The following is a 15,813-nucleotide window of genomic DNA, read 5'->3' on the forward strand; positions in this document are numbered from 1 at the left end:
CATTCATCATATTCGTCATGTACAACATCTATGTCACCATCGCACATCACGTGAATCACCGCTCACAATGCGACGTCTGGCACGACATTAGATGACACATGGTCCGAACATATAAATTAAGAAAAGCACTATTAATTCCACCATCCTCCTCCTATTTCATCCGATCACTGAGGCTTAGGGGTCGACTTTGCCTCTTTCAGCTTTCTCTCCAACACGTCTATGCCACCAAGTTGTTTGACAGTCGAGTCGAAGGTGCCCGTCGGAAACAGAGTGCCTAGGCGAGCCAAACCAGCACTACCACCTCGAAAGATTAGATAAGGTGGTTTACGTTGACTCAAATCTCCAGCGACCTGTTTCGCCCAGGTCATCGCATCAGGTTTGTTCATCCCTGCTTCGTTGCCATTCATGGTAGCTTCGATAGCCTCCTTGGCGATGTTGTATATCGAGTCCTTGGGAAGCTCAGCATCAGGTGAATTGTTGTGAAAAGTAGACTTGACACCACCAGTGAACAGGTTGATCGCCCGGATGCCAAAGGGCGCGAGTTCGACTCTCAAACTCTCAGTCACACTGGCTGCAGCGGCTTTGGATGCTGCATAAGTTCCTTGGAATGGGATACCAGCTCCGAGAAGGCCAGATGCGGAGGTGTTGTTGATAAGTAAAGCGCCGTGGGTAGACTTGAGAAGGAGAGGAAAAAAGGCTTGGGTGACTCTGATGATAGAGAAGACGTTGAGTTCGAAGAGTCCGTGACTCGTGGCGATGTCTACATGGATAATAGGCATGCTGTAGCCGGTGCCAGCATTGTTGAGTAACGCGTCCAGTGAGCCGCCAGTAATTTGCTTGACTTTCTCAACGGCTGCTGAGACGGATTCATCCGAGCCAACATCCATTTCGATGCATTCGAGGCCGGCTTCCTTAACCTTACTCAACTTCGCTAGGTTACGCCCGGAGGGGAAGACACGCCATCCACGATCTTTCATTGCCAGTGCCAGGGCAGAACCAAGACTGTCGTCAGAGCAGCCTGTTATCAAGATGGTGCGCTTGTCAGACATGGTAAAGTGTTTGTGTTACGCGATTCTCAAGTCAAGGGGTATTGGCAAAGCAAAGAGAGAGTTGGTGATAAGTAGTGAAACTGGTGTAACCGGCTGAATTTATTTATATAATACATTTCCTCCGAAGACTTTTATTGCCCTTCCCGCCATGTAATAGACTTCGACTGCGCACTCGCATAACACGGCCAATCAGTCCCACCGCTTCCAATGGTTGGTCATCATTCCTAAGTGTCAGCGATCTTTTTCACGCCTTGTGATTGGATCAATGAAGCCCGATGTTCCATCCGGGACATCACCATTCTCCGAACCTTTTTGCGTCGAATAATTGGGCAGACGACTTTGCGGGAATTTTTAGAGGAAACAGAAAAGGATATACAAACAACCCTAGGTCATTGGTATCAATTATATTGAAGCACACGGGTATAAACATCTATTCACTGGAGGTGGCGTTACTAGGAGCTCAATGCTTAGCGAAAAGCATAATCCAGAGTACACATAATTCAGAAGTCTTGAGTCTTTTATATGATCTATGGTGTATGTCCCAACTATCGAATTGATATCACGTCGCTACTTTTCACAACGCAGAGTTCCTCTCAATCATTATCGGGGTAATGGTTGCCCCGACTCTAGGGTGGCGGAGTTGCGGAGTTTTAGGCCAGCCGGCCAGCCGCCTCTAAGACAAGCCATATAGACAACCAGCATCCAATCACTTTCTACCCATTGCGTGCTCAATCTCTTTGAGCGCAGCAAGTACCTTCTCATCATACTGCCTTCGTCCAACAATTTGCAGGTTGATAGGCATGTTGGCGTATTTCTCGGGGCTGTACAAGTCATAGTTGAACTTGTCGTCCTCGTTCTTGGGGACATAGTTTAGATCCTTGGGGTCCTTCTCAGGATCGACTGTTGTTACTGGGAAGACTGCAGCGGGGCTGGAGCTCACTGTCAGCGGAGTTTGGCGGAATATTACGAGGGCAACTTACTAGTCAAGCAGGTTCCAGTGTGAAGTGTAGCCCCAGTACCGTGATTGATCATGAGGCGCTGCTGCTCCAGGGAATGGCGGGCACAGAATCACATCAACCTCTCTTCCGTCGTTCTTGCTTGTGTATGACCAAGCGCGAGCATATGCTGCCCGGTAATCATCGCGCTTGGTGCACAGCTAGGAAGCCGTCAGTACTGTCCGACCAATCATGCCAAGTAAACTTACCTCCCAAAGCTCATGCATCGTCAAATCCTTCACGCTGGGTTGCTCCTGAATAATGAACTTTGTCAATGGAAGTACAGGCTCCCCAGCGGCCTCCATGAGCCCAAGAGCCTCCTTGCCTCCATCGGGCCAGTACAATGCTGATAGAATCTCCCATCCCTTCTTGTGATCCAAAGGCTCACAGTCCCAGTCTACAACTTCCATACCAGCTTTGCGACAAGCTTCAGCAACCTCCTTCAGAGCTCTTGTCATGGGAGGATGGGGCTGGACAACACCGTCCCACCACTGAACCGCAACCTTCAGAGGTCTGTCGAATTTGAAAGGAGTCCATGGCTTGGCTGTAAGGGAAGGATCAATGAGCCATGGCTTGTTTGACAAGGCAATTTCCATGAACAGTTCGAGGGACTCGCGGTCAACCGTCATCGGTCCAGGTGTTGAGGAAACGGTCTCTTTGCCGACCATGATCGATCGCGCGCCCATGACTGAGATTCGCTTGAGAGTTGGCCTATTAGGATTTAGCAAAGATACCTCTGAGCATGGCTACCATGATAACTCACTTGAAGGCATAGATTCCGTTGTGGGCAGCTGGGCAACGGACACTGCCACCAATATCACCACCAACACCCTATTCAGGTCAGTCGAAAGCTCAGATCACAGACAAAATTACACTTACCAAGATGCTTCCACGGAAGCCGAGCAAAGCTCCCTCGCCACCACTGCTGCCACCAGCCGTCAAATCACGGTTGTAGGGGTTGACTGTCCGTCCATAGATGTTGCTGATGGTCTCAAGATGCATGATAGTTTGAGGTTGAGTAGTCCGCACGTAGAAGACGCAGCCTTCGTCATACAAGTGGTCATAGAGAAGGTTGGAGCCGTGGGCTTTGCCAATCCATGCAACGAATGAGGCATGAGTTGAGACGTTATCCCCAACCATTCCGTGATGCTCCTTAGTGGAAATGGGAAGACCGAAGAGCTTCCCCTTGGGTTCCGGTAGCGAGTCGAGGTACTTGGCTCGCTCAATGGCTTGATCCCACATAAGTTCAACTAAACAGTTGGTCTACTCGAGTCGTTAGCATAGTGTTTGGGTGTAAGTGGGTCATGACTTACAGCAACTTGAGCGAGTGCCGCTCTCCGCAAGAATGCACGTGTCACCTCCTCAACCTTGATCTCTCGCTTACGGAGGACATCGAGCAGCTCGATCACTGAATACTTTTCTGTGATCTCAATCTCACGTGCAGTCAAGACACCTTGAGGAAGGCTTTGAGAGCTGAGAGGAAGCTCATCGGGGATGCCCTGTAGCTTTGGCTCGACCTTGCCAAGGCCGATATCGCGATGTTGTAAGGCAGCTGATACTGTTTCTTTATAAGTTGCCATGATGTCCAGGTTGATCTTATCAGTTGTTAGTGGTGTAGTTGATTAAGGGTGCTAGGAAAAAGGGGCACATACTATAGTCTGTAAGATTAAAGAAGAAGGATGAAAGAAAGAAGGGATAAATTAAAAGAATGTCAACTGATTACATTCTCCAAGTCATTCAAGTCATGTGGGGTTGGGGTCAGTATCGCCCGTCGGCTTATCCTATGCCGCTATTGGCAGGCCGAGCCGACGATATCCAACCGCTAAACCCCGCATTTGAGCGCCCTTTCCATTGTCAACTTGTCATATCAAATGATAGCCCAAGTTACAGTGCATTCAGCAGATTAGATAACCTGGAATTGGTTGAGGCGTAAGATCCTCACGTGGGGTAGCACCGGGACCCGAGATTGCCGGCGATAAAGAAGCGACACGGCTCCGAGTTTATCGGGTCCCGTACAGTACTCGGGGCTTTGAAGAGCTCGGATAATCCTTCTAGAAAAGGAAATCGTTCCAACTTACGCCGGGTCAAATCACAACCTTCAAATATTTAATAGTATCAACAACTTCTTATGTCCATATCCATTATAGACATCACCCTTTCCCCATTGTTTGGCTGATGGTGCCTTAACCCTGCTGAAGTCAACCACGCAGTTCGCCGTCGGCCGATATATCCGCAGATCTCACTAAAGTCTCACCAAAAGCCAGCCTCATCACGTGGACTTCATCCAAATGTTCAGCTGAGGGTCTAGGCCTACCGCCATGCAAGCCAAAATAGCTTCATCCCCGCACGGGGATCTTCGCCCAGCCGTGCCAAGAACTGACCCAAACATGAACATTCAAAATGGACGGTCTGAGTTCCGCCGTCAATATTATATCCATCATTGACACGTCTATCAAAGTGATAAAATGGTGCTACGACTATGCCGACGAGTTCAAGAACGAGAAGGAGGAGCGCAAAAGACTGCTTTCGGCTGTCTCTGGCCTCAAGTTAGTAGCTGAGAAGGTTAGGCAAATCATCAAGACACCCAGAGGAGAAAGGCTTGAAGCCTCACGAGAGCTTCAGAACACAACAGAAAATGGGAAGAAATCCATGAAAAACCTTGAGGACAAGCTTTGCAAGAGCGGCAAAGTTGCCAGAATTCTCTGGCCACTGAAGAAACAAGGTATTGAGGATGATATACAAGCGATTGAGAAGTGCACGCAGATTATCCACCAGGTACTCCAAATCGATATTGCGTAAGTGTATCCACCTAGAACTCCTCGCGACACCACATCTAATACATTGCTAGTGATATTTTGCTCGATGTAAACCTTCAAGCAAAACTCGCGCAACGCAAAGCAGCGATAGAAATCCTGCCCCTGGCCGAAGGCGCGGCGTTCGACTCACAGGCTGAGCAGCACAATCCTGGCTGCTTGAAGAACACACGCGTGGCGCTCCTCGCTCAGATAGCAGCATGGATCGAAGATGAAAACGCAAAGACCATCTTCTGGCTGAATGGCATGGCTGGGACTGGCAAATCGACCATATCACGCACAGTCGCTGCATCAGCTCAGAGGAAGGATAAACTTGGAGCAACCTTCTTCTTCAAACAGGGCGAGACAGATCGCGGAAGCTTGACCAAGTTCTTCACCACTTTGGCTCGACATTTGGCTGCCAACCAGCCAGCGTATACAGCGCATCTGGTGGAAATGATCAGCAATGACACCGGTATCTTTGAGAAAACATCTCAAGTACAATTTAAACGCCTGATCATCGATCCACTAGTGGCAAGTGCCAAAAGCCTACCCGACAGTTGTACCATTGCAATCGTTATCGATGCGCTGGATGAGTGCGAGAAAGCCGAGGATATCAAGCTCCTGATTGATTTGCTCTCCCAAACTGCCATTATAGAGAAACCCAAGATCCGTGTTCTAATTACAAGTCGTCCAGAGCTTCCTGTCCGTCTTGGGTTCTCTGCTGTTGAAGGAGCGTTTCAGAACTGCATTCTTCATCAGATGCCACAGAACGTTGTTGAGCAGGATATCGCCACCTACCTTCGGCATGATATGTCAAAGATCAGGAAAGAATGGAATGCCTCTGTGGCAGAAGACCGGAGGATAGATCCTACTTGGCCTGAGAGCAAGGACATCGGGATCCTGGCAAAGAGGGCCGCACCTCTGTTTATCTTTGCAGCTACTATGTGTCGCTTCGTTGGCGATCGGAAACTGGGTAGCCCTGATAAGCAATTGCTAAGGCTTCTTGCTCAGAACAATACGTCAGACACCTCAAGGATGGGCCTAGTCTATTCACCTGCTCTCAATCAACTGATTGCTGGCGCATCTGAGACTGAACGAAAGGATATCCTACGAAGGTTCTTCCGTATTATTGGGACAATCATCTGCCTTGCGAGCCCGTTATCGACTACATCTCTGTCGCGATTTCTCGGAACACCCCGCGATGAGATTGATCTCTTGTTAGACAATCTCCATTCTGTTCTCAGCATCCCTACGACACCCAATCGCCCTGTACGCATGCTGCACCTTTCCTTCCGAGACTACCTCCTAGACCGCTCGAACCGTGCTCAGAACCCATTCTGGATCAGTGGAAAAGGAATGTCGCGATATCTTACCAAGGTTTGCCTTGCAACTATGAAAATTCGTCTGAAGGTCGACATATGCGGAGTACGCTCTCCGGAAACCAAGCCAGCCAACATAACTCGAAAACAAGTAACTACTTGCTTGCCACCGGAAGTGCAATATGCATGCCTTTACTGGAGTCTTCACCTACAGCTTGCGGGGCTGAATGATGATATCATATCGAGCCTAGAAGACTTTTTCAAGAACCGCCTCCTTATGTGGATGGAAGCCTTGATCTTGATGGGTCGGGCATGGCAGATCTCGGGTCTTCTGAAAGGCGTTAAAACAGTTCTTCAGGTATGTGGGACTCATGTTAGACGGCGGAAAACACTGACTGGAAGCAGAAAATGCCAAATGACTCCCTGGTAGGCTTCGTTCCTGATGCCCTCCGGTTCCTCCAAGCCAACATCTCGGTAATAAGTTCAAACCCACTGCAGATCTACTGTGGATTAGTATTCAACCCCGAGAACAGTGTGATCAGGAAGGCAGTCATATCTCAAGTGCCAAAATGGATAAAAAGTAAGCCCTCCGTAGCTGCTGATTGGAATTCATGTCTTCAGGTTCTCGAAGGGCACAAAGAACTTGTGAATGCAGTAGCTTTCAGCCCAGATTCCAAGCTCCTCATATCGACGTCGAACGACAGATCAATCCGAGCATGGCATTGGGATACGGGAGAGTGCATTCACGAGTTCAAAGATCAGCAGAATCCCATCTGTTCATCTGCGATGTCGCCAGATGGCAGAACTGTTGCAACAGCATCTAACAGTGGCATCATTTGCATCTGGAGCCTGACAACAGGTTCATGCTTGGCTACTCTCGGTGCCGAGTTTTCCGACACCATAAGCTCTATAGCATTCTCACCTAATTCAAAATCTATATACACCCTGTCTAGCGATATGGGTGTACGATGCTGGGATGTAGGGACCAAGAGGTGCACTTATGAACTGCCCCCGCGCCCAGGGGCTGTGGGTACAGCAGTGTTCTCCCCTGACTTGAAGTCCATTGCGTTTTGGAGCAGGGACAACAAAGTCGAACTTCGCGATGTTAACACCGGGAAGTCTATCATTGAGCTCACTGGGTACCAGAGACGCGTCAAGGAAGTCACTTTCTCCCCCAACTCGAAGTACATTGCCGTCCTCTCTGACCATTCGACCTTCAGAATATGGGACCGTGACGCTCCTCAGAAATGCCTACACCAGTTCTCTGGCCACAAAAAGAGAATAAAGATGCTTACTTTCTCTCCTAACTCAAAAGCTATCGCATCTGGATCAGACGACAACAGTGTTCGAGTCTGGGATATAGTCAAGGGTATCTCCCTTGCTGAGTCGTTTGGGTTCGGTGATGGCATTGAGAGACTTCTCTTCTCGCCTGATTCGAAGTTCCTGACTTCAGCTTCAATGGACTGCACCATGGTAACTTGGAACTGGGCTACGGATGAGTCTGTTGGAATCCTGCAAGGTCACTCGGGACTTGTGACTTCGATGTTGTTCTCGCCTGACTCATCAGTCTTGGCTTCGTTCTCCGTGGATCAAACTATCAGGATATGGGATTGGAAGAAGGGAGTCGATGAGTCAAACCTTCATCATGATTTCGGAAAGGTAGTTTCTCTGCGAATCTCGCCTGATGGAACGCGGGTTGCAACTCTGAGTGCAGACAAGAAGGTTCGTGTCTGGAGCACGGCGACTAGTGTTTGTCTGCAAGAGCTCGACTGGGGAAAGTATCTTTACCCTGAGTATCCGTTACTAGGTTCACCAATCCCATTCTTTTCTCATGATTCCGCTATGGTCGGCCTGAGTCCAGTACCCCAGACATCTCGAATATGGAACATTGAGAATGGTGAAGAGATTCTGGCTATGGATGCATGCCATCCTGCGCAAAAGGTCTATTTGTTTCCCTCTTCCGACTCCCAGAGAGTTGCAGTCGTCCCCCAAGGGAAAGAAGCCTTCTGTATCTGGCATATGAAGGAGGGGAAGTTCGTACTCACACAGGCGCTATCGACCCCAGGGTACGAGGCTTTCAAGATATTGTTCACGCCGGACCTGAAGATCGTGATCGCCTCTTTGCTCGATGTTCATGGGACAGAAACATGTGTCTGGGCTTGGGATTTGACGACTGCGAAGCGTCTTTGGACAAAGTCACTCCCTGGTTTCGGTATGCGTGTTGATAAGTCACCACTTGCTATGTCCATTGATGGCTTCTGTACAGCAGCCATTCTAGGAGAGACTCTTCGAATTTGGCAAACAGAAACAGGTAACATACTGAGGGAGATCTCCATCTCCAGAGTTACCGGAAGTGTTTGTTCGGAGCTGAGCCTCACCGGCCACCTTGTAGGGCTTTTGTTCTCTGGAGACGTCCATATTTGGGAATGGCAAAGCAAAAAGTGTACTCACGAGATCTCGGGACTAGGAGCTGGATCACGTAACTTTCGCATTCTCGGCATTGGTGAATCTATACAAACAAACTTGGGAGAAGCTCCACTCCCTGCGGAATGGAGCCGGGGCCGCTTTACTGTTGAAATGCCATTTTATCCAGAGCTGTCTTTTGATGTCAAGACATGCTGGGTTCAATACCGTGGGAAGGATCTTCTCAGATTGCCTGCTGAATGTCGGGATAGTATTTATGAGGTACATGGGTTCACGCTGGCAGTAGGATGTCAGACAGGAAGGGTCCTGATCATTGGGCTTGACAAGGCGGAACTCGAGAAGTCTATTGGAACACTAAAGCAAGAACCACCGCCACAAAAGATTCGAGAGTATGGTGCCTACCGTGCTTTCGGGTCGAGCCCAACTAGCCCTGCAGATTCTTGGAGTGATGGATGGAATTCTTGAATGGGCAAGTTCCAGGTGTTCAGTTATCATAGAAGATGTCATTATTCTAAGATTGCCTGGCTATTGGTATATGCATATAGCCGTCTCCTGAACGACAGGCCACTTCCTTAAAACAGGGTAAACCAATATCTTAGGCTTCATTTCACTAAGTAGAGAAACGATTGTCTATTGAAGAACATCAGAACCTTGCTCAAGGTCAGTCATTGGAAGTCGCATGTTCTCTAAACTGCTAAAACTCGCTTCCTTTGGCGAGCGGCTTTACCAAAAGACTCTGGTCTGCTTCAGTTCGTATACCCTGCTGAGCAGCTCTCTTAGAGTTCACAACGCCAGAAGATATGGCCGTGGCAATCTCAGGGGAGACAGAAGGTAGCGACTGCTTCTTCTCATTGGTCTCAGACACCCTGGTGCCCATGTTCCTTGTGGTCTTCGATTGTCCCTGTAGGAATGTCAGCTTCATGGAAGGGCGCAGGAATTTCATGTTGCTCCTTACATCTTTCGCTTTCCTCGAAATTTCATCAATTGCCCTCCTGAAAATTCTTGTGTCTCATTTGCTTTCCTACTGATCATTCTCGGATCCATCCCCATGCCACCAAAAGATGAGAGTTCTTCGACCATACGCAGCATTGGGAAAATACTCATTGGCGACATCCGGACCCACATTGAAGCATAGCCGGCAAAGGTCGAGAAGTAGGATCGGATGATGGTAGTGCTGTTGAAGATACACTAGATGAACAGTTAGCAGGGTTCGTGGCATATGAAGGTCAACTTAAACTTCGTTGAAAGTCCAACATGGAATACGGCCCAATTTTGTCCCCATCATTGCCGGCCTTGATGGTATCAACATATGCATTGAGATATTTTTCCGTGACAAATCGAACGGCGACCGAGATGGCGTTGAAGAACCGCACGGGGTCACAGTCTCGGTCTTGATCTTCATTCCCATGATCGCGTTCTAAGATTATCTTTTAGCCAACAGCTCACATACCGGTATCGCCTAGTCAAATGCATACCATTTCCGGGGCAGAGTTCTTGAGACTCTCCATCTTGGCGTTGACATGATTCAGTCTTTCTTGCTGCTCAAACAGAATTCCAGTGGAGTTTTGGTTGGTCTCTCGGGTAGCAGCCAGTGCTTCAGACGCTGCGTGTAGCCTTGTCTTGGCGGATTCGACGACTGCCTGGGCTTGGGCGGTCTTGGCATGAACCTGTACTGTTTCAATATCCATATTACCGCGCTGGCTTGACACAGTGCTCTATTCGACTGTCAGTAATTGCCAATGGAAACTTGGTTAGGGAGAGGTACCCCATTCGCAATTGACCCCAGGAAAGACTTGGCGGTAGCGTTCAGTGTGATCACCGTCGCGTAATTACTTAGGAAGTCCCTCTGCCAAGATTTGACAGCCTCGGAGTCCTTGCTAGGTGCAGTGTATCCCATTGACTTGTCAGATTGCTCTACTTCGGTCATAATTCCGTTCGCAATCTGAAAGTGAGTCAGCCTGAAGTTGAACGAAGTAAGAGTGACCTTACCCTGCAAACGGAATCCAAGGCAGACTTGTACTGCTGACTAGGCTCTGAACCAGATGCGAGAGAGCCAAAAGACTTCTGCGAATGGGCAAGCATCTTCGCTGCGAAAGTCGCAACCTGGCCAGTCCTGTCCCAAGCAATACCATCGGTGGTGCCAACAAATGCAGTGCTGAGTAGCTCCCAGTAGATCAAGTCACGCACGATCTGGCTGTAGGCAGGATCATCTGCATCCTTGGGCTTACTTGCGCTTGGAGTAGGCATGGCTTAGTTCAGAGCGGTGGCCAAGCTGTCTGCCAGCTTTTCGACAACCTGCCGACCAACGATATCCCAACTGAACACGTTGGCTCAAGTCTTTCGACGTTCGATGCCCGCAGTACTCACCCCTTGGGTAACCCATCAGAAGCTCTTCTGAATGCCTCATTCGCTGCCTCCAAGGATTTCTGGAACTAGAAATCTGTTGCTGGTAGTCGATTGACGCCCCGGCAACAGCTAATTCGATGTCCTTCAAGACTTGCTGGTCTTCTGAAGTTGGTTCCGCTGCGACACAGGCCCGATGGAGCTCGCAAGCATGGTTAATCCAGTCTCTAAACTTGCCGTCAATCTCCTTGGAGGAATTCAAGCGGTCCAGAGATGCATAATTCCAAGACTACATCTCCCGTCCAAGCAGCCTTCTAGCACCTTCTGGGTCGGAGAGTGTTTCAAGGACATTTTCAAACTAGGAAAGTCAGAAAGACGAATCAACAATGGTATTCGCACTTAATCTCCCATAGACAGTCTCAGAAAACATGTTGATCTTGCTCATCTGTTTTTCGGTCTCCATAGAGGCAAATCGACCTAGGTCGACACACTTCGAGAGGTTGGTGTGGAGCTTGACTCCGGCAAAGTCACTGAACCGAGTTAGGTTTCGTTCTATGACTTCTACTATCAGAATATGACAAATACCTCAAGTGCTTGAATCCTTCTTTGGGTGGTGCAAAGGTGGTGTTGGCCTTCTGAGAGCCTGTAGCAACAGCACAAGCACCGAGAGCATTCAGCGCCACTGGAACTGACGTGAGAATATATTCCCATCGGTATTGGAACGACAGAGAGGCTTTTGACTCTCCAGACATGCGACCGGCTACATCGAAGCCCTCTCTCCTCGTGAGGACTTCGACTTGCCGTTGGTTGAGAGCTAATTTGATACGGGATGGCTTTGTAAAATGAGTTCAGTAGGCTTGAATGCTTTGGATAAATAGTGGGAAGGTAAGGTGGCAAGCTTGGGATTCGCAATGGGATAGGACAAGGCCAAGTCTTTATACTTGCTATAGAACTCTATTATGAATAAGATGTGCACTTATGGGCAACAGCAGATATCTTGTACTTAAGTCTCTCCCACGTAAAATCAGTACTTCTGGGCTGCGCACTATAGCACATGCAGAGAGCTTCCAGACTCTCCCCTTCGCCTATCGCAGTTCTTTACCCCTCGCTTACTCTAGATTCAGCTATGAACGATTGGAAAGTCCCTCATCATCCGTTCAATCACGAGAAAGCTCAGCTGCCAAAGATCCCCGCGCCAAGATAATCTATGCATAAGGCTGGCTTGGATCCGAATACTGAGCGATCGTTGGCCGACATGGCTCGCTGATCTTCCGAAAAAGGATGTTTGCATCAATTCGGCGATCCGGACCTGCAATTGAAGCCTTTAGTATTCAAATGAGGAGCTGGAAAGCCAAGGTTAATCCATTTATGTGTGTCCAGCTAACCTTGGCGGGGATGCAGTTCGTACTATCAGTCAATAGTCTTGCGCACGGCTCCACATTGAGTTAACTTGTTTCAGAGCTGCACGAAGGCGGGCTATCGTCTCGTCAGCTGATTGATAGACCTGATAATATTCAGCCGGAGGGAGAAGCTATGATATGTCGCATGTGAAGTGTTTAGGCCGCTTCTTTGCATGCGGACGAATTCCAGCAGCTGCAGCGGGAAATCGATCGTGCGTTGGAGCACACGAAAATGGATTGGGAGAACGGCCGGCGTCAGACGGAGCAATATCAACAAGATGTTGAAAGATGTTCTCCTCGGATGGAGGATGCTTCTAATGCTCTCCGCCAAGCACACGATGACGTGCCTGACATCGGCAACCAGATTGGGGTGATGTTCTCGGTGAGATTGATCAATCTGCGAAGCAAGCTAGCACTGATGCAAGTTGCAGTTTTTAGGGCCTGCTTGGGCTGAGATGGAAAACCACCGGCGGAGAATTGAAGAAGCGAGGGACAGAGTGGATGCGGCGCAGTACCAACTACAGAATGCTCATAGCGCTCTCATGCAGGTTGTGAACCAGCAGAACGAACTCAATACCAGACGTGCCGCTGTTGAGCAAGTGGCACAGCAACTTCTGGTCCTCCAGGCAACAACTGATGCGCTCAACAAGCAATCCGCTGCACTAATGGCTGGATTCACTGAGCTTAGGGAGAAAGCAACAGAGTTGACACTCCTCATGAACGACATGAAGAATAGAGCCAGAGACACGGGTGCCCAATCATGGGACAAGGATAGGTCTGCTGAGGGCATTCTCAGACTTTGCCAGATGGCACTTATTGATGGTCGTGTTTGCGACGAAGTCGAGACCATCACTAATGAGATTTCTAGTGGATAATGTGGCCAGACTGTGCCAGGTAGTGTTGCCGACCTCTTGGCTAAAGTTGGACAGCTTGCTAAGGTGTAGCTCAGAAGTCTATCACTGGGTAGAGGGATGGAAGACATGTATAGTAATCGTGTCGTTACTCAGCTTTTGAATAATTACAAGGATAATATCTATCTATAGCATCTATACAGGTCCATTTGATCACCCATAGAGCGGCCCGCTCCACAAGCGCATCCAGAACCATGATCTTGACTAGGACGCAATGGAGAGGGGCTAAGCGTCAATGTTGAGATAGTCTTGGGGCGTAAGGTATAAACCTGTTTGGTTGCCATCCATATCACATACGACCATACCTGCAGGAAAATACGGGATCCCGTCCGCTCTCCCATAGTCAAGCCTGTAAGGGGCGGATCAGTAGTTGGGTCGGTGACGACCAGCGAATCCCCGCTGTTGTATGTTTTGCATTTTTGCCGAACCTCTTTAACAAAATAGCTTTACACTTTGCTTTTTTATCATCTATTGTGATATGTATAGCCTCAGCTCAGTGGTTGGTTGTCTTGGCTGGCTGAACAAGATGCGGACACAGAGTAGTGTTTGTAATTGCCGCTTTTGCTGTGCCGCAAGCCTTTGGGGAGGGTGTGTATTATAAAAAAAAGAAGAGCAGGTTCTTTGCTATCTGCATTAGTCTAGCTGCCTGGGTTAACTTTCGCATCGCAATTCGTCACATAGTTAAAGGGGATGGAATACCATGCTCCTAGTCATAGGCAGCCTGGTTTATTCAAAAGTCCTCAACGTTAGTAAAGCTCAGTGATCCAAATTCGCACAGTTAGTAATATGCATTAAGACATTCCTCGGGCATTTAGACTCTATCGACAATATCTAGACATGAAATATTAATATGGAACTCATATCGAACCCTGCGATGCAGGCAATGCATAGGTTCACAGTATTGCGTAATACAGCGGTGAAATCAAATGTCCTTGGACTCCTTACTTTGGGTGAAGTTCGTAGATAGCACGGTTCTACTTGCTTTGTTCATGATCTGACGAATTAGATTGTAATTTCATGCTCAACCAACAGCACCTTGCATAATGTAACCAATAGCCCATTCCTCTGTTCCCAACGAGTCATTTCAACCTCTTTCAATCTTACGGTCATGAAAACAGCCTATACAATGGTAATGGAACGCTGACCAGGGGAATAACTGATCTATCACTCAACCTTCATACTCTATGCGTGTGCATGATGTTGGTAGCAAAGATAGTTGAAAAGTACCGATGGGGCCGAGATAACCGTGCCGTAGTATCCGAATTCACAACCAACACGAACAAAATCAGCTCAGATATGCAACTAACAAGTCGCTGCCTAAAGCAGGATCTGCGCCTGAATCATTCTTATCAAGTTCAAGTGTTCACGTTCCAAGCATTCTCTCGACAGAACCGTCCAGAGTTCGTGTGCATCGTTACTTTAAGCAACTCAAATCTATAAACAAAATGGTATTTGTCTTCCTTAAAGCCCTCTTAGTCCTGGCCTTTGGCAGCAGCTTGGGCTCGACCGACACCTTCAAGTATGGCGACAGGGACGGTAACCTATTCCTCGATGTTTCGATATCCGAAGCTCAAAGCGATCGCCCCGAATGGGGGCTCGTCGAGCCTTGGACGAGCGACTATATTGCAGCCCTTCAAGAGAATAGATACGGGGACGCAATATGGGCGCGCTATCAAATGTTCGGCGGTACTTCGAATGGCACCTACCTAGAGTATCCCCAATGGACAGTCCGCGAAGCCATCGAGGAGGACGCTATTGGATACCGACTTCATGCACGAGACGATTGGAACTACGCCATGACTATCTATGCCAAGTCAAGCAGGAATATACAGAGTGATATACTTGACCTTATGTTTGATGTCGACCGCAGGAGCTACTATCGACTATGTAAGTTCGCAAAACTTCTCAGAATCTCATTCGATACGTCTTCAGCTAACAAGATGTATAGTTAGAGACCAGGCTCGGTTGCATAAACGTTTTCAACAAAGTGAACACATCCTTCCAGATTGCGACTGCAAGGAGACTGTTCGGAGCGCAGTTGACTCTGTTGTGGAGCTTAAGTAGTCGATTTGATCCACCTTTGCTTCGAGATGTGAAGCATCATGAGGAAACTTGTAAATTCACGTTTCGGCTTTTCTGTTCAGATATCGCTCTTTACCATGCTTCAAAGATTACGGGACTTTATGTATGCATCTCCAGACCAGTCTGGCAGCTTGGTCGAGCAGTTACTTAGATACAAATTGACGGCACTCACACGAGGTTTCTGTTTATGCTCTCAGCTCGGTCATTTGATAACTTACTCCGTTTCGAAGGGCTCCACGTTTTGATAGGTCTCAGGCTATACATCAGTATCTAGACTTACCGGGTATAACATGACTCGAGTACTATTGATCAATCTGTGGAGACTTCAGTATAAAGGACAAATTCCCAGACTCTACCTGTCTTTATTTAGAATTAATCTGGTGACATTGAAGCTGAGCTCGTCTGAAGATATGGTGCCATCCGACTCCATGCAGCGCATATCACTGCTACTTCAGGCAAGGTTCCAGAATTGCTAGATTTTGTCTTCCGATACCG

At 48.3% G+C, this 15,813-nt stretch overlaps 4 protein-coding genes across 4 annotated transcripts; 2 read left to right on the forward strand and 2 right to left on the reverse strand.

Moving 5' to 3' along the window:
• Positions 1-87: 87 nt before the first annotated feature.
• On the reverse strand, positions 88-3,787 carry FOBCDRAFT_193297 (amidase signature domain-containing protein). Its single transcript, XM_031193569.3, has 10 exons — positions 3,697-3,787; positions 3,358-3,639; positions 2,924-3,307; positions 2,808-2,875; positions 2,254-2,755; positions 2,030-2,205; positions 1,804-1,978; positions 1,468-1,616; positions 1,298-1,433; positions 88-1,037 (listed from the first exon to the last, which is right to left on the reverse strand). The coding sequence occupies exons 2-10, from the start codon at positions 3,622-3,624 to the stop codon at positions 165-167; spliced, it is 2,730 nt and encodes a 909-aa protein (XP_031030190.3). The 5' UTR covers positions 3,625-3,639; positions 3,697-3,787; the 3' UTR covers positions 88-164.
• Positions 3,788-4,368: 581 nt separating this feature from the next.
• On the forward strand, positions 4,369-9,158 carry FOBCDRAFT_254524 (uncharacterized protein; the record flags this gene model as incomplete). Its single annotated transcript, XM_059611125.1, has 11 exons — positions 4,369-4,839; positions 4,893-5,270; positions 5,301-5,562; positions 5,599-5,793; positions 5,827-5,954; positions 5,994-6,333; positions 6,373-6,516; positions 6,564-7,184; positions 7,437-7,781; positions 8,613-8,923; positions 9,128-9,158. The coding sequence occupies exons 1-11, from the start codon at positions 4,445-4,447 to the stop codon at positions 9,156-9,158; spliced, it is 3,150 nt and encodes a 1,049-aa protein (XP_059466383.1). The 5' UTR covers positions 4,369-4,444.
• Positions 9,159-9,276: 118 nt separating this feature from the next.
• Positions 9,277-13,397, reverse strand: FOBCDRAFT_254525 (uncharacterized protein; the record flags this gene model as incomplete). The annotated part of the gene is made up of 10 exons (XM_059611126.1): positions 9,277-9,545; positions 9,638-9,756; positions 9,837-10,009; positions 10,058-10,297; positions 10,348-10,524; positions 10,572-10,831; positions 10,950-11,214; positions 11,341-11,455; positions 11,511-11,739; positions 13,394-13,397. The coding sequence occupies 10 exons, from the start codon at positions 13,395-13,397 to the stop codon at positions 9,277-9,279; spliced, it is 1,851 nt and encodes a 616-aa protein (XP_059468180.1).
• A 1,159-nt stretch (positions 13,398-14,556) lies between these two features.
• Positions 14,557-15,714, forward strand: FOBCDRAFT_234348 (uncharacterized protein). Its single transcript, XM_031193574.3, has 2 exons — positions 14,557-15,123; positions 15,185-15,714. The coding sequence occupies exons 1-2, from the start codon at positions 14,682-14,684 to the stop codon at positions 15,298-15,300; spliced, it is 558 nt and encodes a 185-aa protein (XP_031030195.2). The 5' UTR covers positions 14,557-14,681; the 3' UTR covers positions 15,301-15,714.
• Positions 15,715-15,813: the final 99 nt, after the last annotated feature.

This window comes from Fusarium oxysporum, chromosome XII (assembly GCF_013085055.1).
Source record: "Fusarium oxysporum Fo47 chromosome XII, complete sequence".
Lineage (NCBI taxonomy): Eukaryota > Fungi > Ascomycota > Sordariomycetes > Hypocreales > Nectriaceae > Fusarium > Fusarium oxysporum.

Bases quoted from the DNA above. Each gene is read 5' to 3' on its own strand.
- FOBCDRAFT_234348 (XM_031193574.3), top strand. From the start codon at position 14,682: ATGGTATTTGTCTTCCTTAAAGCCCTCTTAGTCCTGGCCTTTGGCAGC. The intron at 15,124-15,184 runs GTAAGTTCGCAA...CAAGATGTATAG, and splicing joins CAGGAGCTACTATCGACTAT to TTAGAGACCAGGCTCGGTTG.
- FOBCDRAFT_193297 (XM_031193569.3), bottom strand. From the start codon at position 3,624: ATGGCAACTTATAAAGAAACAGTATCAGCTGCCTTACAACATCGCGAT. The intron at 2,756-2,807 runs GTGAGTTATCAT...AAATCCTAATAG, and splicing joins AACGGAATCTATGCCTTCAA to GCCAACTCTCAAGCGAATCT. The intron at 1,979-2,029 runs GTAAGTTGCCCT...AGTGAGCTCCAG, and splicing joins CACTGGAACCTGCTTGACTA to CCCCGCTGCAGTCTTCCCAG.